General features: G+C 48.7%; 1 protein-coding gene, 1 long non-coding RNA gene and 1 other non-coding gene across 4 annotated transcripts; all 3 read right to left on the reverse strand.

Annotated features, from left to right (window-relative positions):
- Positions 1 to 2,395: 2,395 nt before the first annotated feature.
- Positions 2,396 to 26,500, reverse strand: LOC135805775 (uncharacterized). The gene is made up of 6 exons (XR_010551177.1): positions 26,229 to 26,500; positions 10,283 to 11,705; positions 9,875 to 9,948; positions 3,557 to 3,587; positions 3,287 to 3,378; positions 2,396 to 2,840 (listed from the first exon to the last, which is right to left on the reverse strand). It is a non-coding gene; the product is annotated as an uncharacterized LOC135805775 (long non-coding RNA).
- On the reverse strand, positions 4,659 to 4,732 carry Trnan-guu (transfer RNA asparagine (anticodon GUU)). Its single transcript has one exon. It is a non-coding gene; the product is annotated as a tRNA-Asn (tRNA).
- On the reverse strand, positions 12,712 to 25,707 carry LOC135805773 (uncharacterized). Of its 2 annotated transcripts, none has more exons than XM_065319865.1 (6): positions 24,127 to 25,707; positions 21,956 to 22,113; positions 20,975 to 21,050; positions 20,352 to 20,515; positions 19,954 to 20,007; positions 12,712 to 17,872 (listed from the first exon to the last, which is right to left on the reverse strand). In XM_065319865.1, exon 6 carries the CDS (start codon positions 17,070 to 17,072, stop codon positions 13,137 to 13,139), a length of 3,936 nt encoding a protein of 1,311 aa, XP_065175937.1. In that variant the 5' UTR covers positions 17,073 to 17,872; positions 19,954 to 20,007; positions 20,352 to 20,515; positions 20,975 to 21,050; positions 21,956 to 22,113; positions 24,127 to 25,707; the 3' UTR covers positions 12,712 to 13,136. The 2 variants fall into 2 exon arrangements, with proteins under 2 accessions (XP_065175937.1, XP_065175936.1); XM_065319864.1 differs by having other exon boundaries at positions 23,966 to 25,707.
- Positions 26,501 to 26,740: the final 240 nt, after the last annotated feature.

Here is a 26,740-nt window from a genome sequence, read left to right on the forward strand (position 1 = left end):
TGCTAGCATGCTGTGTATCGAACGTGCATCCCTGGATCAATACAAGCGGAATCTTGTCACATCAGGACAGTTTCCGCTGCACCGTCCAAGGGCGCACGGTTGGGGCAGGTTTACTGGTCTGCAATTGTCAGCCAAACAATATAAAGCCAATGCACTGCTGCTGTCTGGTCAGTTGATCGATGCTGTGCTAAAAAATCTGACTAGCTATTGCAGACCACAATGTGGACCGCAACATGGCATGCTATGTATTGTAGGTGCGCCGTCATCGCTGTTGTGACACCCTCGTCCCCAACCCCATCCCGAGCTCCCAACTTAATTAGGGCTGAGTCGTCGGGTAGCATTTTCTTCGGGTATCGGCTCCGGGTAGTTTTCCACGGGTAGCACGGGTACCCGATCGGGTAATGTTCCCATGGTAAGACCACAATGCACACCAGCCCCTTCCCTTGCGCATTGGGTAGACATGCGTGTGCACTGTGTCTCTCTCTACTCTCAGTTCTACATGTCATCTGCGACTTCGGGTTTTCGGGTACGATTCGGTACCCGTCTACCCCAGGTCCTCACGGGTAGCACGGGTACCCGACTACCCGTGCACACCACTATTCTTAATCTTATGATAGTGAGTCCGACACCATGGACACTTGAAAAAATCAAAATCACCCCATGAAATGAGCGATGAGTGCAGTACACATGTACTGTAAAACTGGGAATTTTCCGTAGTGTAATATTCTCGGTATTTCCCAAAATCAATAGTGTGGGGAGCAAACCCTTTCCTAACAAATGATCGCCGAAGTCGCAACCACTTGTTCAATGGTTCAGTAGCGCGAAAAGTTCGGTAAACCAATTATCCAGATCCGAACATTTTTGCACATTGTGTGACACAGCATGGTTGAAATTTAGGTTGCGTTTTATTTTAGGTAAAAATCACCTGTACCGAAATTAGGGAGGTTTAGTTCCCACGTAACGGAAACGCGTACGTGGGTGATCCACGTAAAGTGGATGAAGGGCACCCACGTTGCAATGTTGTGTTTAGTCACACGAAACAACATGACGCGAAAGGCCCAAACCTGGTCAAAGACGAAGCTACCCGGGCCTAAGAAGCTCATCCAATATTTTGATTTCGTGCTTCGGAAACTTCTTCAGCTGAGCACCCTCACAGCTCGCACAATGCGCTCCAATCTGATTTTCACCCACGTTCTGGCGGAACGTGGGTGAGCCTCCATACACGGTATGCCGTGAATCAGAAAACGTCTGTACGTGGGTCACTGAGTATCACGTGGTACACACACGTAAAGTACCCACGGATTACGTGGGACTAAACCTCCCTAATAACACATGGGAACGACTTATGAAGCAGCTATCCACGACCGTAACAAGATAATATCGTTCCCCCAACGGGCCCAAGAGTGTGCAATTTCAGCTATGGGGTCTGCGACGGCAGAACTTCACATCACATGATGAACCCGTACACATTATTTGCACCCTGTGCATGATAAATACAGGGTTGTGCGCAACCCAGCTTGGGGTTCAACTCTCTTGTGGTCACTTTGCATTGTTTGCCAGCGTAACCTTTTGAACCATGTCACGTGATGTGAAGCTTTGTTAAATACACTTGTGGAAGTACAAAGAGAGCGACTGGAGCAGGCATTCAGTTGCGACAACTATGACAAGCTGAAAAATGAACATGAGGCAGTTGTGGAACATGCAGGTTAGCGGACGAGTATCCTCACGAAATAGCGCTAGCACAGCAACAATAAAATGTACAGGCCTACCCGCGAGAAACCAACGCAATCATGGAGAAAACACACAACTGGGCAGATACAAGCTGTCGCTAAGAATGAACTTTTGCCAATTTCGTTCAGCGAAAGGAGCGAAAGAAAGCAGGTTAATAAATCACGGCTGAGCAGGATTACTATCTTGCGCACTCATCATCCCTGTTGTGAAATTAATGAAAATAAGTGTCAGTCAAGTGTCAAGTCAAGTCGGCGGAAAAGCGTGAGCTCCAGTGTCGGCAAAACACTTTCCTAACAAGCCATCTCCGAAGTCACTACTGTAGCGGGCCGCAGTCTCTCGGAAGTCCGAAGGAGAATGCCACCGCCAGAAGTAGTCCGCAGAGGCCGATCACTGCCGGTCTCCACACCACCAGGTGTGCATACCCCACGAACACCCGGTCGGCGAAATCGCGCAGCCGTTGGCGCGGGTCACGCATCCTGAAGGACGGTCGGCAGGTAGAGTCTTCTTACTGCGGCAATGCTATGCTATGTGCGCCACCAATTTTGTAGCGCCATTGCTACCAATGTAAAACAGGTGGGGTCGAATCTGACAAAGTTAATTGAACCACCGCTGCCACCAATTTTGTAGCGGGCCGCAGTCTCTCGGAGGCAAAAATACACAAGGGTCTCAATGAACACACTGTTATTTATTAAACACTGAACTGAACTGAAATGAAGGTAAACTAACTGGCAACGAAAAGAATCGTGAGCAGCAGCTTTTATACACAGGCAGACTCCTTACACTAACGTATGAGGATACGCTAACGTACGGGAATACGCTAACGTACGGGGATAAGCTAAAAATATACGCTATACGCTGTGAAAGTCACCAGCGTGCCAACGCTACACTACCACTAATTCGTAAGAAAGTAGACGTCCAACAAAAGGTATAATGTTACTGACAAAGGTTGGTGCTTCCACAGTTTGCAAGTAATTCCAGTTAAGGGTGCTTGTCAGATATGACCCAAGATCATGTATAATCGATCAAGAAACAGCATCACTTTACCAGAGCTTGATAGATGGTCGCAGAAATGGCACACATGTGTAGAACAGGATATGCAGTGTCGAATTCTGCACAAAACAAAGTCGCGGAAGAGATCGGGGAGCAACAACCATGGTATGTTCAGGTGAATGGAAGAAAGCAGACAGTGCTCAGGTAACCAAAGAAAAGCCTAATGCCAGCACACGATCAAGGCTTATAAACATGCTTCCCCCACACACAGTACATACCATTATTATAAGTTTATGTGCGTCAACCTGGGTTTGAGTCGGTACCCAAGCCGTACCAAAAATTATGAAAATTTGCCTCTTTCCAGACAATTGAGGTGTCGGCAAATACAGCATGAATTTATCAAAGAGGACACTACTGGTGCTGAAGCCATTGTCATCAAAGCAAATACACACATCACGTTACGTTACGAAATTGCCTGATCATCCAAAAAAGCCAATGAAAGTTGAAACTGAGCATCAACAATGTTTGACACATTGGGAGAAAAGATAGATTCACAGTGGCTTACATGCATCATCTGACCAGCACATATGTCCTTGACAATGGAGTCATCATAATTATGAACCCCAGTCACTGTCAAACACGCTCAGACTAACGTGCCTATACTATAGTATATAGAGCAGGAAAGAAGCAGACATGCACCAATGCAAAGAGAAGAGGATGTAAGAAATACACCATGGTCCAGCCTTCAAGTTCAAAGAAAACACAGCAGCACTGGGAATCTAGCAAACAGCCGGCTGCACATGCACAAACCCATCCACACTCACACAATACTTACAGTGGCCATGGCTCATTGTTCTGCAATAATTCTACAGAAAACAAGATATCCACAGCAGCAGCAGCAGCAGCAGCAGCAGCAGCATCAACAGCATTGCCAAAGACACAACCCAAAGATCAGACAGAGCAAAGTGTTACACACACAAAATTAATGACGAACCAGAAGAAGAAGAAGAAGAAGAAGAAGAAGAAGAAGAAGAAGAAGAAGAAGAAGAAGAAGAAGAACTCAAAGCACGAGCAACATAGATAGACAAAACTGGTAACAACAAGAGTACATACTAGTAAACCAGAGTGTGCAGGTCTGCATCTATGCTGCAAAAACCGATCACACGGCGAAGTTTTTTGTTTAGGTCATCATGAGTCATTGAAAACCGGTCATACCGTTGGTGCTAAAAGGCGATATTGGAGAAATTCGCTTGCATTTGTTCACCTTTTGTACAACAAACAGCAGTGCACAACAGAAATTACCTTGGTGACGGTAAAATGACCATGTGAACCGTGCAAGATGCAGCAAAGGTGAGTCGCTATGACCTAAGCAAAAACACTTTGCCATGGGACGATTCTCCCAGAGCTGCACACTCTGGTTTATGTACTCACAGCAAGAGTAGATAAACAAGAGTGTCCCTACATCCCCTGTGTCTTGTCTTGTGTTTGTCTCCACATGTCTCTTTGTAGGGCTGTGTTCCCAATATTAAAATTAAAAAAAAAAGAAAAAGTGTGCAGCTCCGGGATGGGTTGGCCCGCGGCGGAATTTTTTGTTGACGTAATCTTTTCGATGATGCACGCGCTGCGAGTTTTTTGGAAAGTTTTGCCTCGTGCACTTGGCCGGGCTTTACATGACAAAGTCGGTGCCCAACACGTGCTCTCACACTGCTCTGGGGCAAAATGCGCGTTCTTCTGAAAAAAGGTGACGCTAACAAAAATTCCGCCGCGGGCCGGGGTATCTGCAGATTGTGCAGAAGAGATCTGGAGTTGCACACTCTTGTTTATCTATTCTTGGTAACAGTTGGATTGGGGTCTACAGCTATACAGGAATTCTGTACAATATAATATAAAAGGATGAACAGGACAAGTAGATTGGAACGAAGAAAAAAATAAATGGCCGTCCCCGGGTGGGCTTGAACCACCAACCTTTCGGTTAACAGCCGAACGCGCTAACCGATTGCGCCACGGAGACTGGACATACCAAACACGGGCATCTATACCGCTACTATGGTCATAGTCCATTCATTGGAAACTGGTATCATAACTTGCCCGTTTCGTTCGTTTTCGAAATTCGCGCTCCGAGCTAGCTCTTCATACGATAATCTCCATTGAACATTTCATTCACACCACATCTCAGAAACGTCTCTTTGTGTAAGAAATCATTAGGGAGGTTTCGCTCTACGGAATTACGTACTTCGAGTATGAAAATAACATAGGAACTGCGCATAATTTTCATACGTAAAAAAACAGAGCTGTTGGGTTTCGCTCCACATGATTTCTCCGCGACTGCTAAACATGCCTTGTTCAAGTTGTTGCTTTGGAGACGCGTTGGCTGCATGCGCCCACCGCATGCAGCCCGAAACCGCATTTTCCAAGTGGTGTGTATACATATACCTTGTGTTTCGCGCGGCTCGAACGCTGCCATGGCCAGGAAAATGCGAAAAATATTTCAAAAAGTCTTACGGAGGACCCAACGTAGGGAAGAGCGTTCGTACGGAAATCCGTAGAGAGATTTACGTATGAAACTTGCCCTCGCTCCCCGGCGAGTACGACATACGGATTTTCATAATTACGTAGAGCGAAACTTCCTTATTTAGCGCTACTTTCCTTCATGGTAAATGCAGTGTGAAACATGGTACTTCATTTGTACAACCGTGTAGTTTTTCTCTTTTTTTCAGGCTCAACGTTTCTTTCTTGACTTTTCAAGCTTAAAATTTGGTAAAAAATTCACCGTGTAAAGAGTGGTTTTCACTATTTTAGCATTCAGTACACTATTTTCCCCTTTCAACACCCTCAACTGATGAATATCTGACACATTGGGGCTCCCCAATTGTGCTCTGCTGACCCCGTCCCACCCACCCACCCTGTTCCCGCTTGCACTGTGCTCCGCTCATCCACTTTCCCGTTCAACCTTTCCCTGCCACCAGTCCCCGCATATTGTTTAGTATGTACTCATCCCCGTTCTCTCCCTAGTCTTTCTACTAAGTTTCTAGTCAAGTTTCTGTCTTGCTCTGAAGTGACGGACCTCACGTCCCCTTTACTCTTGTCCTGCAATCTGGATAGCTGACTGTTGGGTTGTGTTTTTCTTTCTTTCTCTCGTCTAGTTCTCCTCTCTGGTCTTTGACCCTCAGACCTTTCCTGTGCCCATGTAAGGCTGCCAGATACTAGAATACAGTACCACTGTTAAGTTCTTGTGGCCTTCTGGTTATTGGTGTACGCATGGGATAATTCCGTATACGCATACAAGTCCTGAACTGACGAACCTGAATCGACCACATTGGCGCCCAACAATTGGTTCACCGAACCCATGATCCTCTGCCAACCCTGACTAGCCTGATTAAAATGCCCAAACCGGTCATATCTACTTGAACGACATTGACACGATCTTTTCAAAGTAGACTTGAAAAGTAAGATGGCGCAATCACGTTTGCACAGTGATTTGCCTAGGATCGTGTAGATTCTAGTCGAATCACTGCAGTAGGAGAGTACCAAAATGCACGAAAGAGGAGCTGAAAGGGCACATTTCTGCTGAACAACAAACTTGCCACTCACTCATCACTGGAGGCATGGCACTGCCAAAGAGCTGGCGGAAATCCTTGTCTTGTTGTTAAAGGGGAAGTTAAGGCAAAAAATAAAATTTCACCAGTTGTAGTCTTCGGGGTGCTGAGTCGAATGGTCATGGTCCGAGGAAGCTGAGACGCTCCCTTCCTACTTGAATCCCAATCGAACTCGCGCACTTCCACCGAAACTGGGTGACTGCGCCCTACTAGATGGGGATTTGTATGCAAAATGTCACTAAAAGCGCCATTTCGTTCTTATAAAAGCACGAATGACCGCGATTGGCCCATCTGTTGTAGTCTTTTGGACGCTGAGTCGACTGGTTTTGGTCCGAAAAGGCTGCGATGCAGCGTTCCCCCTTTATTCCCAATCGAACATGGTTGAACAAGCGGTCACGTGCTCCTGCGTACGCCAGTCACCTGGTCACCGTGCCTGCAGGGTACAACTTACTAGCCTGTTTGACCTTTTTTGGGTGCAGTCCTGTCACTCGAGTTGAACTCGAGTTGAACCTTGGTGTGAAAGTTGTCGCCTGCTGGCATGGTGACCAGGTGATTTGGGCACCCAGGAGCACGTGACCGCTTGTTCAACCATGTTCGATTGGGAATAAAGGAGGAACGCTGCATCGCAGCCTTTTCGGACCAAAACCAGTCGACTCAGCGTCCAAAAGACTACAACATATGGGCCAATCGCGGTCATCCGTGCTTTTATAAGAACGAAATGGCGCTTTTAGTGACATTTTGCATACAAATCCCTATCTAGTAGGGCGCAGTCACCCAGTTTCGGTGGAAGTGCGCGAGTTCGATTGGGATTCAAGTAGGAAGGGAGCGTCTCAGCTTTCTCGGACCAAAACCATTCGACTCAGCACCCCGAAGACTACAACTGGTGAAATTTTAATTTTTGCTTTAACTTCCCCTTTAACGTAAGAGAATGCTGGTTGATTTTATCGCCACATTCAGCCTGTTCAAGTCCCTGCACTTTTCTCTGGCAATCACATCAAGCCTTTGGGGCAGGAGGCGGCTTGGATGGGGAACTCACTGGCAAGGTACTTGAGACGATGTGCGGTGATCCAGTGGTGAAATGTCTGGATGTGTATGCGTCCAGTGCATACTCTGGCATTGTGCGGCAGCACATTACCCAGTAGTCGTGTATAGTCCAGAGACAAGCCCGTACCACGCCGGCCTATCTGGACAGGAAGTGGCAGACAGGAGCATTGCTGTACACCTGGACATGCCTGGTGCATCGGAATGGACGCTTTTGTTGCTAAGGCCAAAACAAAAAATAGGCTTGTTTCCGGTCGGCAACCCCTCAAAAAGGAGACTCGGTCGGCCGGAATGAAACTTTTTTTGGTTCCTCAATCGTTGTGGTATTGATGGACAAGATCACCTACACATGTACATTGTACATATATCATGGCAAGGATCAATGTCAGAGTTGACTGGCTCACTGTTCTTGTACAGCATGTGGTGTATTCCTATTTTCGTACATCCTGAGAAAACAAGCAAACAATTCGAGTCCTTCCAGCTCCGTTATTCTAGCTCGTATCGACCCCGGAGGTTTTCGAGCCGACAGCTGAGAATCTCTGCTACCTTGTAGGTGTTTCGTTTGTGGAATTTGGTTGAGATTTGACTGAGTTATGACTCGTTGAGTGCACTTGCACACATGGCATTGCCACCGTTTGTATACATTTGGGACCAAAAAAAGTTTCAGAATTTGGGAAAAAGTGGCCTGGTCGGCCGACCGGAAACAAGGTCATTACTTGTTTGGGCCTAAGCAAATTGGCCAAGGCAATCAATGGCGATCCTGACTTGGCTAAGGTGCCCTCTGATAGTCGTCTCATGATGCTTCAAACACTTTTCGCTGTGATCGGGTTACTCTTTCAAGTCCAAGCATTTTGGAATGTACGACAAATTCTTTATACTCTTTGCTCTTAATCACTAGATCCGTTACACATAATACGTGTTGCCTGTGAATGAGATGATACAGATCTAGAGAGAGAGAGAGAGAGTGATACTGGACCCTAATATTTTTTTGCTTTGGGCGTGTTGTGTGGGCCATGGGGCAAGCACCTTAGGCTTAGTCCCACTCTGCTTTCTTTTGTTATTTTGAAAACTAGAGTGTTGCGGCAACCTACCCAACAGGTGGCTTGAGTGCCAGGTGTACAGACTCAGTTTTGACTTACCGACCAGTTCTTTCCAGCCCAATGATCGATGAATGCGAAATGACGGAGTGTCCAACAAACATCAGCCGTGTGATTGCTGTTCGCGCAGCAAAACCTCAAACTAATATCAGGTTAGGGTAGAAGGTGTCCCTAGGGAACAGAAAACACCCTGCTATTGCCCTCGACCGACATCTGAGACTACGAGGGCCAAGTAGAGTCCACCGCAAGTTTCGGAAATAATTCGGCCATTCCTGGTAGATCTACGGCTGGGTACTTCACTCAGTTCACTATTCAGGTGAGTGCGGAAGAGTCTAACATCGTGTACCTCGGCGTTATTAATGAGCCAGCAGACTCCAAGACAACAATGAAGTCTGTGTTAGATAAGCTGCATGGCATCTACGGCGTTGGCAAAGTTACAAAATGGCTTTGCGTGGTTGGAGACGGCAAAACTGATGACCATTTGCTAAACCTGCAGTCAGAGCACGGCAGTGAGCTCGATTGGGTTGTGCCATTCATTGGCGATTGGCACACGCTCAAAGCTCTGCAACCCGTACTGATGAGGGTGTACTGGGACGCGGGCCTGAAGCAACTTGCGAGAGCAAAGGGATTTAAAGGTGAAGCTCTCACCAGCCTTGAGAAATGTGGCAATTTCCGGAAGACACACAACTTCATTCTGTCTGCATACCAAGTCATAACAATGTCCTTGGACGCATGCTCGGCAACGTACAGCGATGCACAATGCAAGTACGATGAGGTGTGGGAATTTTGGAGTGCGTTCGCCAGCAGAGATTGCATCATTTACATTGCTCTTTGGGTAGCCATTCGGTCACGCAACTGGCAACTGCGTATTGCAGCACTGAAAATGGCTGCCCCACTGTTTCATGCTTTGGACAGACCGTTCTATTTGTGGTTGGCGCCAAGACATCTAAGCCACATGGGCGCTTTGCCACAAGAGATCCAGCAGCATTTCCAGAATGGAGGGTTTGCGGTTGGCCTCTCGAAGACGTCATTCAAGACAGTTGGAATTGACGAGGCACACGAAATGTGCATTAATCGCAACTTGAAAAAGCGCTAGTGACACCTGATGCGGATTACTTCGACCGTCAAGTGCACTACTTGCCACAAAGAGCGCACATGATGTCCAATCTTTCAAGACAGCTCTTTCCTACAATTAACCCAAGCAAAGAGAAGAGTACATCCGAAGCCACAAACGGGACCACTCCAAGTGAAGCTGTGTTTAAAGGCAACTGCCAAGCCATGGAGAAGCTCCTAACAGATGCAGGCCTGTTCCACAACAATGGCCCACGGGTACTGCACAACGTGTTCACTGGTGAAGTGGCTACGCAAGAAATGAGAGCAGATTTGTTAAGTTTTTACAGTACTGGCACACGGACATACCTTGCGTATGTTGAGAGTCGGATCCTCCGCATCCCAAGCGCTAGCCCTCCTCAACGACAGCATTGATTGCGTACCTTTGCAAAGGCAAGCGAGAGGAAGAAAGCCCACAGCCAGAAAAACAAAGACAACAAACTGGTTACAACGTGCCTCAAACGCCGCCTTGCTTTCTCGCAGACACATGGCACAACTGCAAATGGCATTGGCGAACAGCTGATTGTGACACCACGGGCTCTTACAGACGATGGCAGGCTGCCAAGGAAAGGTGCTAAATCGACTGTCACTAAATTCTTTGAAGGCCGGTATGATAGTATCATCACAGCAAAACTTCCTTCACAGATGCTAACAGCTACGACAGCCATTATCTATGATGCTATGTTCGTGATTATCACCTCACCAATCGGTACTCACCGGACATTCGCGGATTATGCCACGTTCCTCATCCAACGGTGGATAACGCCGTGGTATAGGTTGGGCATACAGTCGGTTCACCTGGTCTTCGACCACCCAAACGTAGCTGGTGTCAGCCCGAAGGATCTTCTTCGGGAGCAAAGTGATGCCGTGGGCGATGCGTCTACCCTGTGCACATCAGAGCTGTGCTGCAACCATGAGTCAATCACCGGAGACATGGCACTGCCAAAGAGCTGGAGGAAGTTCTTGTCTTGTCGGAAATGCAAGAGAATGTTAGTTAATTTTATTACCACGTTTAGCCTCTTCAATTCCCTGCACTTTCTCCGGCAACCGCATCAAGCCTTTGTGACCGGAGGTGGCTTGGACGGGGACTTCACTGGCAAGGCACTTGGGACAGCGTACGGTGATCCAGTGGTAAAACAGCTAGACGTGTATGCGTCCGATGCAGAAGAGGCCGACTTTCGAGTGTGGCGTCACGCGGCAGCAAACGACCCAGTAGTCGTGTACAGTCCAGACACGGACACCTATCATGTCGCCCTATCTGGACGGGAAGTTGCAGACAGAAGTATTGCTGTACAACTGGATATGCCTGGTGCACTGGAACAGAGGTTTTTGCTCCTAAGCAAATTGGCCAAGGCCATCAATGGCGATCCAGATTTGGCCAAGGTGCCCAGCGATAGTCGTCTGATGCTACTGCAAGCACTATTCGTTCTGACTGGGTGCGACTACTTGTCCTACTTCTCTGGCATCAGCAAATTAACATTCTACAAGATCATGTTCCAATAATATGCTTCATTCATCACGAGCGGCGTGGATGCATTGGGACTGCTGAGTGACACACACAGGCAGAACGGACAGCGTGGATACTTGGCATTCCTACGACTCGTGGGCACAGCATACTATCAAAAGCATGTTGCAGCTTTTGAAGCCAACAGCCCGCACCCATTGTTCAAACAACAAGCTACAGAGACACCAGTGGACCAGCACAATACCTGGCTGTCAAAGATCAGGGATGCTGTTTGGCAACGAGTTGATTCGGAAGATGATTGTGTACCATCAGCGTCTGCCCTGCTTCTTCACTGGAAACGTGCTTGCTGGGTATTGGATATGTGGCGCCAGGCTGAGCGACCCACAGTACAGTGCCCACCATTGAATGGAAATGGGTGGCTTTTGTGTGGCAATGCACTTTCTATTCATTGGGAGCTAGAGGAGCATGCAGAGGTGGTGAGGCAACGGGTCTTGGCTTTGACCAAGGGTTGCAGCTGCAAGAAGGGTAGCTGCGAGTCAAAGCGATGCAAATGCCGGAAATCTGGCAAAATCTGTAGTCCTGGGTGCAAATGTCGCCACTGCACCAACACCGGCGGGCTTGTAGTGTCCCTGGAACACAGCAGCAGCAGCAGTGAATCCTCCAGTGACGATGAATCTGAACAAACCCAACAACAGCAAATCACAGTGGGTGATAATGAGAGAGGCACAATGGCCATGGACAGCCTAAATGGTGACATGGACAGTGACAATGATATCACTTGCTGACGTACAAGGTATGTTGATATATTACGGTAGCGGTACAGTAGCAGTAATGAGATATGAGATGTTGATCTACGTTCACTTTCCGAGCTGCGGATCCATTGGGATAACCAGTTAACACCACAGCTGGTGATACAACTCCTTATTTTAATGTCAGTCAGTGGCCTCACGCGGACGTGCGACTAGTTGTTGGAGGTGACAGCGTTGTGAATAGCTATACTGGCTCTCAACGTCTGTTTAGCACAACTCCATGAGCGACTCTGACTCACGCTGCTACCTGGGGCTTCACGAGGTGTTTGTCGTGCTGGAAACAAAGCGTCTCTGTAAGTTGGTATCCCTGGTGATGGTTTGGCCTGGAGAGCAGTATATAAGTGGTGCTTTTCAGGCACAATCTTCCTCAGCCTACTCAAGCTCAACTGATGAGGGGTGAATTCCCCGAAACACTGTGTATTGAGCAGGGAGTGGTGCTTTCTGACAGGTTTGCCGAGCGGAAGGTGCGACGTGCTCCTCGTGTGCTCCGGATGGCAGTCGTGAGTCAGTCAAGTGTCAAGTTCGGCAAGAAGCGTGTGCTCCTCGTTGGAGCAACCAACTTCATTCAGTGGCATGATAGGAATTATCAGTGTAAAATTAATCTTGGCCATAACACACATTTCATTTCATGAAGAGGTTTCACTACTTAGAATGTTAGATGTGTTGGCTACAGTACATGTTCCACTCTACATCTCTTCCATATCATCCATTCAAATAATCCTGACAAAGGATTCGACGTTGTATCTTTTCTGTGCCCTACACAGCTTTATACGCACGTCCTTCTGACTAACACATCACAGTAAAAATGAAGCAGATTGTAAACTAATCACTCCCTCCGACGGACACACGCGACAAGCCAGAGAGCCAGAGAGTAATGGTTCACATTGTATTTTGGGAGAGCAACAAAACTAAGACTAAAGTCGAGTGCAAAGAAGAAAGAAGACGGAAGACCCGGTCCCAAACGAAGGACCAAGTCCAAAGGAGAAAATATGGCGGAGTATCAAAATGACCAGCACGTGTCACGCACCAGCTCCACACGCGCGACACCACAATCACTGCATGCATGCACTGCGCTGCCTTGATACATGATCGGGCCGCGGGCGCCAGGAGAACAAAGCGCTAGCACGGACAACACTAGCGGAACTAGCTGGAACAACAGTGTTACATGCATCATGACAAGAGAACAAGATATTGCATGAAGGTCGACACACATGCACAGTTAGGTGTGATAGTTACAGGTACAGTTCCATTTCACCCCATCACCTGGCGACAAGAATGCAAAAAACTCTTGGCCGTTTTAGCTGTAACGGACCGGGGGCTGGATTGCGTTTCGATCTCGCAAGCTGTAGCGATTACCATCCGGAGCGTCTGCTTGGGCTGGCATTAATTCCATGCCGAGCAGGTCTGGTTCTTCGTTAGCATCGGCTGCCGCGCCGTCATCTGCCTGACTCTCAGCGGCCGTCGTGCGCATCACAGGGTTGTCGGGTGAATCAGGCTTCAGCAGATCGACGTTCACGGTCTTTGGGTGCTGGCGCTCATCTTGTCTGGCTATGACCACAGTCGATGGCGAGACGATAGCCGCAACACTCCATCCAGGCTCATACGGGGACAGCCGCTTCTGCCTTCGTCCAGGCCGCAGTAACAGGACAGGATCACCCACAGAGTATGCGCAGGGCTCGTTCGGTGAGTCAATGAAATCCCGGGCTGAGAGCTCCGTCTCAATGATATCCCGCACACGAGCTACGCGCGACGACAACTCTGACGCCCACTGGGTCATATCGCACGCTTCCTTCACGTCGTCAATGATGATATGGCGAGGCTGCCATCCGCTCATTGCCACCATGGGTGACAAATGGGTCGAGCCGTGCGGACGATTGCGGTAATAAAACAGCAGCACATCGAGGTCAGCACGCCAGTTCGGTGACTCTTCGAGGGTCTTGCGGATGAGGGTGAGGAGCGTTCGATTGAACCTCTCTGCTGTCCCTTGGGACTGGGGGTGACGGACTGCTCCGGTTCGCACACGCACACCCATCAGGCGAAACAAAGACTCCACTATGGCGTTGCGGAACTCCACGCCGTTGTCCAGCCGCACGACCTCGGGAGCACCCCATCGAAAACACATGGCCGAGAAGGCTGCAGCAACACTAACAGCGTCATGTCGGCGGAGCGGGCACACCTCCACCCACTTGGTGAAATTGTCCACACAGACGAGGACACAGCCGTATTTGCCGCTTCCATCACCACCGAGTTCCAGCGTGTCAATCGTGACTTCGCTCCATGGGGACCCAGGTATGTCGGCGCGGGTCGGCGCAGCTCTGGCACCCTTCCGTCCACTAGCAGACTTGCATTGCGTGCAGTTATCAACATGTTGGTGACAAGCCGAAGCAATGCCAGGGAAGAAGCAACGGCTTCGGATCATGCGATACATGACCTCCCAGCTCGCATGTCCCGAGATCTGGTGTGCATTAGAGACAACATCGGCAACGAGCGATTGCGGCACGACAGGAACACGAACGAGGCCCTCGACAGGTAGCTTGATGCTTCTGACAAGGACACCATCATCAATCTCCAGTTGGGACGCCGCTGCTGCATAGGGTGCAGTAACCGTTGCACCGGACTCCAACTGCGCCACTGCTGCCAGTATCTGGTCGTCAGTACCTTGCTTCGCCACAATCTTCGCGAGAGGGATTGGTCCGGGCAGGACTACAGCTGCACCTGCGACATCACTTTCGCTGTCGCCCAGTAGCGCCTTGCAGAACTTCACCCACGTAGGAGGAACTCGAGTCAGCACGTCTGCACGATTTTGGTCAGTCGGCACCCACTCGATCGTGACAACGAGCCCTGCCGTGGCAATCAGGTCGGCGAGAATCTGGAGTCGACGCTGGACTAGTACACCGTGCAGTCCTTTCGTCCTCGTCCGGCGCACGTCGCCAGTGACATCTCTGAGCCAACTCGCAACCGTCTTGGAGTCGGTCATCAACCGCACATGTTTCATCTCCCAGCTCACGGCCAGCGAAAGACCTCGGATAGCGGCCTCCAGCTCCATGATGTTGATGTGACGCGCATCACCGTGGGGTCTCAGCCAAGAACGATCCTCCATGACAGAGCCATCGATCTCCAGGACGACGCCAAGACCGATGTTGGACGCGTCAGCCCAAACTACGCAGCGACGAGGCTCGGGAGAGTTGGCACGCCATTGGCCCTGTGCAGGATCACCATCACCAGCTAGCCGCGCGTCCACTTCACCACACAGCTTCAAGAGTGAGGCTGGGACCTGTTCATCCCATGCCGCGCTAGCGTTGGCCATGCGCTTCAAGTAGCTGCATGCGGGTCTCAGCCAACCACAGACAGGCACGTGCCCCGTCAGGCGGCCACACCAGCTGAAGATATCGCGCTTGGTCACCGGCTGCTCGAGCTTCAGGCGAATGTCGGTACGGCGCGACCACTGCACTTGGCCATCGTCGCCTTTCGTCAACTGAAGGCCCAACACACGGGACTCAGCAAACGCCTCTGCAGGCTTCGTTGGCAAACTGTACTCAGCCATGTGGGCGGCCACTGCGTCAGCCTCGGCAGCGGGAGTCATCAGGTCGTCGACGTAGTTGTCGACAGCAGGAAACTCTCTAGTGACCCACCGGACGATGATATCCATGAACTTGGGCGCTACGTTGAGGCCGAAGCCCATCCGCGTCATCACAAACGCTTGGCCCTGCCAGACCACCATCTGAAAACGTTGCAGCTCGGGTGCAACGTGCACCTGGAGATAGGCCTTCTTGATATCGAGTAGTTGAAACTCCCGAGGGTCACCGGCCAGTCGCCATTTGCGCAGCGTCTCCTCACAGACGGGTGCTGAGCGGCCAGGCTGCGACATCAGCAGCTGGTTGAGGAGCCGATAATCTAGACATGGTCTAACCGGCGTTGATGCTTTGTGCTCCTGCAACTGAGCAATCAGCGGTAACACAGCACCAGGGCTTCCGTGAACATCCTTGTCGTGAGGAACGAGCCAACCCACATCGATCCATTTCTGCACCTCCTCTGCAAACAGCTGCTCCTGGTCAGAAGTGAGCTTAGAGCGAGAGTACTCACTCACGCCAGGTCCCACCGGATGAGTCGGAGGACTGCCTGATTTCCAGCGCCAAGAGAGGACCCACCGACGGGCGCTGCTGTCCCAGGTGACATCCCCGTCATCCGTGGACAGGGTGACATCATCACCATCACGCTGCACGCGTACATTGGGAAATGGATGGCGATCGCCGCTCGAAGACGCACCACAGACTCCCATGCTGTCCCCTGGATCGACTCGGTCGTAGCCAAATTCCACGCCGATCAAGGCACCATCACCGGAGTACTTCAGTCGAAGCCCGCCACTGCCAATGACCACATCATTGCCGACGAGCACATCAGCGTTGACCACGCTCAGATTGTCGACCACATACGCTTGCACTTCCAGGCCGGGCAGAGAGACCGCACCGTCAGAACGGGCCAACCGAACGGCAGCTGACCCCACTAGCTCTAGGGGACTACCATCCAAGGCAAGTATGGGTGGAGCAGCCGTGGGTGAAAGACTGATGCCATGCTGAGTGGCGAAGGACCGCGAGATGAGCGTACGAGTTGAACCGGTGTCTACGACAGCCCGCGCACGAACACTCGATTTCGCCGCTCCAGCAGACACATCCACGTACATACGAGGCAGCTTTCCAGGAGAGGCCAGGGAGACTAGGCATGGGTCGTTCTCCTGCTCAGCTGGTTGTGGGCGAGCACTTTCCACGGCAGCTGCAGTCCTGTCCTTCCTTGCCAGCCAATCTCTCCTCTCAGGGCAGTCAGCCTTTACATGGCCAGCACCGTCGCAGAACAAACAGGTAATCGGCTGGCTCCTTCCACCTCCGCCTGCTCTTCTGCTGGGACAATTCCTGCGGATGTGCCCAGGCTCGCCACACTTGAAACAGAGGCCCGAGGGCTTCGCGCTAGATCCAGCCTGTAAGGAGGGGGCTAATCTTCTCGCAGAAAAGGGGGAAAAGGGGAGAAAAAGAGGGGGAAAAGAAGAGCGGGAAATTGAAAAAGAGGGGGTAAAGAATGGCGGGAAAAGGAAAAAGAGGGGGAAAAGGATGGCGGGAAGCATCCACCGTTTGAATGTGCATACATCTAAAGTGAGGCTATTTCCAGGCTGTGCACAAGCCGGTACACGTCCACCACGGCCTCTCGCAGCCTCCTCCTCTTCCTCCCCCCCCCCCCCCATCACACACAATGTGCCGATTATCCTAATGTCAACTATCCAAATGATTAATTATCCAAAATAATTGCTTGAGGGGTAGAAGATGAGTTTCAAAGTTAGTGATTTTCGTCGCTCGGGGCACCATTGAAGCGATTCACAAGATGTATTAAAACAGGTTTGAGTCAAAATGTGTAATAATAGTGTCATTAATTTAGAGGAGCATGAGTGCACCTAGTTCCTGTTTCACTGCTGAAGAGAACGAAAATGATGAAAACATGCTGGAATATGCATGATTTAGATAGATGTGTGACTGCTCTCTTATCCGAACATTCTTCTCATCTGAACCCTCTGGAGACAGCCCGCGTCCCGAGGGGTGGGGATAATTGGCACTCTCCTGTACATCAAATTCTATTCTTAAATTATATACATATTGTAGAGCTCTTTCTGCTGCCGGGAATGAGAAAACACATCCCAGGTAAGGATACGCCCCTCAAGGAAACACAGCTGGTGGATTCCAACAGTCAGGGGCGTCGCACACGGTACGGTCACTACGGTATTGACCGTACCACTTTTTGCCCCAGATACCCGTGAGTCAACAAAATACACTGATCTGGGATCTAAAATTCAAAAAATTTCGGCTCAGCCACCACTCCCCCACGAGTCAATTGTACTTCAGATGGCTGACCGTACCACACTAAAATACCTTCCGACGCCCCTGACAGTAGTATGAAACTCATACACAATCAATTAGAAATACTTTGGAGAATAAACCTTTGTTGGTGAAACAAAGTTGGGCGAGAGTATGATGTTCAAGTAAAACGATACTAAAGTGCCGTAACGTGAAGAAAGGAACGTAGTGCACAAGTTAATGAAGATAAATTCACATGCAGAACACAATATGCCCAGATGTGGAAATTTAAGTCAAGATTAGCAGAATATACACACATGCAAACACACACACACACAAGCGTGTGCACACAGACGCAAACACACGCAAACACACACACACATATGCACACATATGCACACATATGCACACATACGCACGCGCACGCACGCACGCACGCGCGCGCGCACGCACACACACACACACACACTGTTGGCTGCTATAATGCGATGGCAGCCTAGACAGAGGAAACAAAGTTTACACAAGCAAATTCCTACTCTTTTTCTTTCTTTGTCTTCTTCTTCTTCCTCATATTCAATTCAAGGCAGGCTCTTCTATTTTTTTTTGCTTCGGCCAACCTCGTTTTGGGATCTGACCCAATTTATTGGGGCAGTACAGGTACCCTGAACCTGAGAGTGTCCTTCTGATGTCATCGCTCTCCTACATTTTCTGCACGTCTATATTATTCTTTCTACGAGGACAGCAGAAGGACAGAAACAAAGACATCCACACCATTTTTAAGACTGCATCTTCCAAAGAACACATCAAAAAGCAAATTCTACACGCCAAGCATCGGTTCACGCCGTAACAAATCTCCACGCCATGAAAAATTCGATCGAATGCCTGGTGGGAGATGCTTTTTAAAAGGCTTGCATACATTTTTCACAAAAGACATTGTTGTGGCTGCCACCGGATTCGTACAAGAATATGTCAACTTCTAATCAAGGACTGTAATGAGTTCTGCCTTACGTATTAGAGGGGAAGTCTGCTGAATTTTTTAATTTCAGGACCCGTAGAGTTTGGGGCGCTGAGTCGAATGTTCTTTTCCGAGGAGGCTGCGGTCCATGGTTCGTCAGATACGCCCAATCGAAAATGAGCGAAAGCGAGCACGCAGTCTACCTGATCCAGGTGATAAGGTCACAGTGTGCAGCCAGGTAGCCACACCATCTATTTGTGTGCAAAATGGCCAATATTCGAAACGCGTTCGATTTGAGAACCATCTGTCGCAGCTTCTTCGGACCAAGAGCATTCGACTCACTGTTACAAGCCCTACGTACCCTGTGATTTTCAGCTCGGCAAAATTTGAGGATACCCCGTTTTTAGCCGTTTCCGAGTTGGACTTTTTACATCCGCTGGCTTCTGCGTGCATGCCATAGTCCACAAACATACGGAACACTACACTACAGTACTGCCGCGCACCGAAGAACGGGGTCAGGGTTCTAGCCTAGCCCGTTCTTATTTTGGCGAACACAGCAGTTTCGTTCATATTCGATGGTACAGTCTTACATGTACATTTAAGCAGAGTTATACGTCTGAGTGTACATCATATTCATATTGTACATTACGTTTCTACTTAGACCGTTCTTAAAAAATAGCGAAATCATAGCCTGGCCGTTCATCGGCGGTCCGTTCTTCGGCGCCCGGCAGTACTGTAGTAGTAGTAGTACATGACTACACCCGCACTGCTGTGCTAGCGCTACGCGAGTCGTGTGGTAGATCTAAATGTACAAGAGACTAGTCAATACACGGACGTGTCATGTACTGCACCCGGTATGTAGTTAGAGAAGGTGTGCTCCTCCGGGCCGGTGATTGTGCTTTGAGAAAGAAATATTTTAGTTTTCCGCTTGGAATAGTCCAGCCTCATTTATGCTACAACGATGAGTCCACAACCGTGACAAGCGACAAAACCGCGAACAGCTCCCGGACCTAAAACGTTCAGATCCCGAAGTGTTGTGATCTTTGAATCGAAGAGTCGTGTCCGTGGTTCCAAGAACCTGCATTGTATATCCAATCGAGCAGCGTCCGAGCTATGTTTGCACCAAAAATCGTGAAATTTTCCACTGTATCATGGAAATGCCACACCCTACAGTCCCGCTGTTACCATATTTTACCGGTATAAGTCGACTTATTGAATTGAATTCAGTGCAAACAGGAATTTCGGATAATTGACCGTTTGGACAGTTGACATTCGGATAATCGGCATTCTACTGTAATCCTAGTGCATGCAATGAAACATACTTGACTGTTGGGAGTCTTGCTGCGTCAGTGCAAATTGGCAGTTAATGCTAGAAGCTGCAGTGAACAACATCACAAATAGAAAATAAAGAAAAACAAATACAACTGAACTTTGATACTGGAAATTACAGATCTGCTGCCCGCATCCACATGTCCATATTCTACATGTGCGATTGATCCTGCAAGATCTTCACTGCCCGTCTAATTGAGGATGGCACCCCAAATAGAGCGGACCGCTTCTAAACCAATCAAAGACCCAGGTTGTTATACTCCAGCAACCGGGCAAAGACCTGTCACCCACCCATGACCCATCAGCCCATCTCCTTATGCTCACATTTTGGTGTAGTAGTTGAGCACCTGTCCTTCCTTCATCAAGTGGATATCCTAAGCATGTGACTTACCGCTGGTATATCTCTGCACATCCATCTTGACTGGTTGTCAAGTCCCTTTCCGGAGAGGTAGAGTGGATGGTAGGGTCAGTGCAGTCCTGGCCACGCCATGAGAAAGAAGACATTTTCCCATCAGGAGAAGGCCAACATCCTCCCTCTGGGTAGTGCCTTGATACCTGCAGTGCAGTGCAGTAACATTAAACTGCAATTGAAACTGTCTCCATGCCATTGTTAAGCCCAGTTCACATTCGACGGGGCGCAACGGGACGCGACATAAGGATCGACGGGAAACGCCGGGACGGTCACCCCGGCACGGACTGTGCCTTATGACTCGCACCATTCGCTGTTGAACATCGCAAAGACTGGAGCATGTCGTGTCGTACGAATTGTACAAGATTTTACAGCTCACCCCAGCCGTCACAGGCCCTTACGTCCCGTACCGTCAGCGTTGCGTCGAAAGAGAACTAGGCTTTAGAAAGATTACGTGTTGGTATGTGCTCCTAATTACACACAAATATACAAAAGGTATATAAAGAGAAAGCATGATCCACCCCATCATTGACACCAACAGCCCGGCACAAGAGCAGCAGCACCTGCATTCTATTAACCCAAAGTTCATCTGCGAATATACTCACAGAGTCGTCTCCTTTACTGTGCCCGACCTTGGAAGAAAACAACACAGCAACGTAGTGTTGGTTTCGGTGAGGGCTTCTACGTTCACATGAACACACAGAAAAGTACAATATATTTCCAAACAGACGCCAACTAGTATAACCAAACAGCAACGACAACACCACAAAGACCTAACAGTCTCTTGAGCACAAAGTGTCTGGGATAAAAAAAAGAGCAGAAGTTCACCATCGACACTGGTATTATAAAACTTTCTACAACTGCTGCAGAGGCAGCAGCAGGGTTCTAGTGCCCAGACCCAAAGCTCATCTGAGAATTTTCGCCATTGATACAAAGCAACGACCATGGTAGCAGCAGAGAGTAACAGCAGCAGCCGTTTGAGCAGCAGTATCAGCAGTCTCCAGCTTCAAGGGATTGACCTAGCAAATTTTACAGTAACATGAAAAGTGCAACTGCACTCTTTCCGGCACCAAATATGCCATGCTGTCCCCCGCTGCAAAATAGAGGACAACTCTCAACTGTCGCCAACACCTTGGCCCAGAGGGAGTCTTTCCTTCGACATTCGCCCCGGCCAAAGAAGGTCAAAACCCAAGTGGTGTAATCATGTATCTGCTTCTCCTATCGCGACACTGGCAAGGCTTGTATAGGCACGATAAATTGATAATACTGTATGCATATAACAAAGGCAAACGCACAAACTCACGTCCATGCACATGTGCACGGACGGTGTCGTTGGCGTACACACACACACACACACACGCGCGCCCACGCCCACGCATGCACAGGACAAAGGCATGTGCAAAGGAGCATGCTCATAAAAGCACAGGACAGGCACACGACTGATCTACGGATGTATCACGACATTGAAGGGACGGAGCTTGCAGCAAGCCTTCACGCTCTGGAGATTCCTGAAATACATAAATACATGTCAGCAGTAAATAGTTGCAGCATAAACATTTCCACGGGGACTGTGCAGCTTCACTAACCTTAACTTCAGTCTCCCCAGAATGCAGCAATCAGACAACGGCTACGAAGAGGTGCAGGAAATTTGAACAACTGTTTCAAAAGCAGTCCTCCAAGCCTTCTGCACCAACAGGTGATTCAGTTCGTGCTCTTATACCATCCTGGCAGGTAGAGACATTTTCTAATAACACGAAGAGCACAATCATCAAGGTGGGCAAATCCTCAAGAGAGAGTGCACCCTAACTTACACTACAAATCATTTACTGGACACTACTGGACAGAGCGTCCAGTCCATTCAGTCCAGGGGAGAAGAGGCAAAGGCATAGGGCTCCTGAGAAGATGAAAGGGCAACACATTATCATTACTACATTAATTTTATTATTGGGGGCAGACGTCTTCTCTGTAAAATATGAGGACGAAAGGCACATCAGTACTCACATCCCTGCTCATATCACTGCTCATCCCTGTCCTCTACGAGGGCAATGCATTTAGGGCTGAAACAAGTATACAGATAACTCGCAAACCGATCGTTTTAAGAGCGCAATCGATAATCGTTAGGGTTCAAAGCGAATGCAAACGATTTTTTATGCATGCATACCAGTGGCAGTATTCTAGCCCTTGCACTCCATCCAATTGTGGATACGAGTGCAATCGTGTACTTTCAAGCGCAGTAATATTGATGCGTGGCTATGAAAGAGATCGGGAGTCAAGACGGTATCTTTTCGATTGATTCGTTGCGGAAGTTGGTGATAAGAGCTTCAAGCCAAAGGGTGACGACAAGCCTGATTCTTCGTTCTAGAAACAACAACATGAACTCCTCTAGTTCATATTGATAAAGCCTAGTTCAAATTCGACGGGACGCGGCGTAAGGATCGATGGGAAGCGACAGGACGGTCTGACGGCGTCCAATGTGAACATCAGGAACGGGAACGCAACCATACTACCGTACGGATCGGGAAGCGACGGGAAGTGTTGGATCAGTTCAACTTTTCATACCGTAGACGGGCATAGACGGAGACACAAGCGTACAAAACGGCTGCATTTTGAGTGAGAACAGGAGGCGGCGTCGTGCGCCATCCACTCCCGATTCGTACTGGGAAATTTTTAGGATTTCGAACACTGCGCTTCCCATGATAACTCGCAGAATGGCTAACACGACTTGAGTTGAATTTTAGCAAGATAAGATCTCATGTCACTTATGGTATTTAGGGATAGTTTAGGAGAATGACAGATGAACTGTTTTATCATTTCCTAGGGCTACTATTCGAATGGCACAACTTTCAGGGCTACTTTTTTGTCTCCATGAAAAACTGGTATTGTGAATTTGATTTCGCTTCATTCAAGGAGAAATAATTGAAAAGAAGTCCCGAAAAACAAGAAATTAGGTCCGAAAGTCACCCCGTCACGGACTGTGCCTTATGACTCGCGCCGTTCGCTGGAGAACATCGCAACGACTGCAGCATGTCGTGTCGTACGAATCGTAAAAGATTTTACAGCTCACCCCAGCCGTCCCGACAGGCCCTTACGTCCTGTACCGTCAGTGTTACGTCGAATGTGAACTAGGCTTTAGACCAGTCAGATGTCTACAGGTGTCGACACAATTGCCTGAAATGTTTACAGAATACCAAACACTGAGCGGTAGCCTGGGTATATTTAGAGTGTTTGACTGGTGGCCACAGCTAATGTAGCAAAGGCATCATGGAATTTCTTCATAGTCTTGTGTTCGAGGTGCACGACTACAGCCGGAAAGAATCTATAATAATTATGAACCAACAATTATAATTGATCTCAATGTCTCAGTACTCATACTCCTTGTCAGTTTTGTGCTAGATTGTGCACGTCTGACTATTCGAAATCTGGTTTAGTTGGTGGACTCGATTGCATAACTTGTGCCCACATTTTTCTATGTTACAATGATATTCATCGCTAAAGAGATTGGTTGATCGCTTGGAGTTATTGAATGATCGTTTCAGCCCTAATTTATTTTCACCCTGGCCACAGCACTAGGCGAAATTCTCTGACACGGCCTTTACCTGCATCCACTGCTCTTTCGCATCACGACGAAGGACATGCAGGGGTTCTCTCTGAGCAGAGGAAAGTAGCCATCGCCACCACCACCATCACCATTCACCGACAATACTAGAGAGACTATTTTCCCCGTCGTGGGTACTTCCAATAAAGTAATTCCACTTACATAGGTACCGTCAGCGGCGCCACCATGTTCCCAACAGTGTATTCCTATCGTGGGTACTTCCACGGGCAATAAATTCGGCTCGTGCTGTCACGCGCAAGCCATCAAATTCCTATACCTCCGTTGCGCCAATTGCCTCTGCAAACAAAATTATTTCAATGATTGGATTAATTCAGTTCTTTTCGCTCGTGCACGTCACGCCGGGTGCACTGCGCGCGGCCCATCTCCGCCCGTACATTGTTCATCTTGTTTCATCTTGTTTCATTCGCGGCCTATCTACGCCCGTACTTCGAGTTTCATTTGGTTTCATCTTGTTTCATCTTGTTTCATCTTGTTTCATTTTGTTTCATTTCGTTTCATCTCGGCCCCATCTGCGCCCGTACATTGGCGTTTCATCTTGTTTCATCTTGTTTCATCTCGTTTCATCTCGTTTCATCTTGTTTCATGTGTTTCATCTGGGGGGAAGACGGGCCCGTCAACCTTGCCCTGTGAGTGTGACTTGGTACTGGTAGGACCACTCCTGGTCGCTGCACCACCCGACGAGGCGGCAGCTGACACACTGTCACCTCCGCTGGCATCTGAAATTCTCAGAGCTCGAACAATAGACACACAGTCGCTTATCGACATGTCCTTTCCCACGAGACTGAGCCGTACTTGCCGGTTGTAGTCGGCAGGGAGGCCTTTCAACAACTGCTGCACTACCACAGGATCTTTGTCGTCTGTCACTTTGTGACCGGATAACTCCGCGAGGCGCTTCAGATCTGCAACAAATGCATCGGTGGACTCGTCGCACTTCATTTTCCGCACCACAAACGCCTCGTACGCAGCAGACTTCGTCATACTGAAGGACGATAGCATCAATTTGACCACCTCGTCCTGCTTCTTTCGGTCCGCATCCGCCATTCCCTGAAATACCAGGAACGCGTCATCCGCAAGAAACAGAGGGAAATGCTTCATGCGCTTAGCCTCATCATCCCAGCCCTGGATCTCCGCAAGAACGAGGAACTTTGCCCAAAACTGTTGCCAGCTCTCATTGCTCTTGCCCCGAAAGGGCTTGACAAAACCGTCGACTTTCAGACTCGACATCCTGAACTCCGCAGTCGCAACTCACGACGGCCCTAGTTCAATCCCGGGTTTCGGCACCACGTTGTAAACTAATCACTCCCTCCGACGGACACACGCGACAAGCCAGAGAGCCAGAGAGTAATGGTTCACATTGTATTTTGGGAGAGCAACAAAACTAAGACTAAAGTCGAGTGCAAAGAAGAAAGAAGACGGAAGACCCGGTCCCAAACGAAGGACCAAGTCCAAAGGAGAAAATATGGCGGAGTATCAAAATGACCAGCACGTGTCACGCACCAGCTCCACACGCGCGACACCACAATCACTGCATGCATGCACTGCGCTGCCTTGATACATGATCGGGCCGCGGGCGCCAGGAGAACAAAGCGCTAGCACGGACAACACTAGCGGAACTAGCTGGAACAACAGTGTTACATGCATCATGACAAGAGAACAAGATATTGCATGAAGGTCGACACACATGCACAGTTAGGTGTGATAGTTACAGGTACAGTTCCATTTCAAGATAATGACGTCAATACTATCAATGTGGCAAGAATCTTAATGGATCAAGCAAGATCGTTGCTGCCAAACAGATCAGGGCACCACTGATTGAAACTTACTATTTCAGGTCGAAGCATTATGGAATACACGGTAAGTACCGTATACCCTTTGCTCTTAGTCACCAGATACATTACATATGCATATCCACCTTCATTAATTTAGTGGTGTACATATTATTTTAGCAAAACAAATTCATCAGCATTATGGAATGCACGACTTTATACCCTTCGCTCCTTGTCAATAGATGCGGCAGACATGCATTGTCCATGATTGCTATGCTAAACAGAGACATATTGCCCCTGATTATGCGAAAATATTAGTCGTGATTTTTCACATAATAGCAACACACCTCTGGGAATTTCGTGCCGCGTTGTGTGGCAAGCACGTACACTGCTTTCTTTTGCTGATTGATAAACTAGAGTGTTGCGGTAACCTACCCACCAAGTGGCTTTAGTGCCAGTTATACAGTTTTCACTTACCAGCCAGTTCTTTCGAGCCCAATGATTGATGAATGCAAATGAAATGACGAGTGTCCAACAAACATCAGCCGTGTAACTGCGCTTCATGCAGCCCATCCTCAAACTAATATCATATTGGGGTGGAAGGTATCCGTACGGAGTCGAAAACACCCTTTGATTGCCCTTGACCGGCCTCTGAAACGACGAGGGCCAGGTAGAGTCCACCACAAATTTTGGAATTTCGGCCATTCCTGAAGGCCTGAACATGAAAAGACGGCGTCAGCGGGCTTTGTTTCCCGCGGTTGCAAATAATCCTACTGAGTACTGTGAAAAAGTAACAGCCATAGTTACTTCATACTTGAGTGAAAAGGCTGTAGCAGTGTGACGTAATGTTGCAGGGTACGCAAGATATTGACGTCACTCCATACGGACGTATACATGACAGTACTGTACTGTACAGTCAGTGTACTACATTTTTTCAAAGCAACACAAACACATCGCGTAGCGGTACGACGATTGCCCAAAAGACAACA

Source organism: Sycon ciliatum, chromosome 1, assembly GCF_964019385.1.
Source record: "Sycon ciliatum chromosome 1, ocSycCili1.1, whole genome shotgun sequence".
NCBI classification, from domain to species: domain Eukaryota; kingdom Metazoa; phylum Porifera; class Calcarea; order Leucosolenida; family Sycettidae; genus Sycon; species Sycon ciliatum.

Excerpts from the sequence above, each read along its gene's own strand:
- LOC135805773 (XM_065319865.1), bottom strand. The coding sequence starts at position 17,072 with ATGGGGGGGGGGGGGGAGGAAGAGGAGGAGGCTGCGAGAGGCCGTGGT.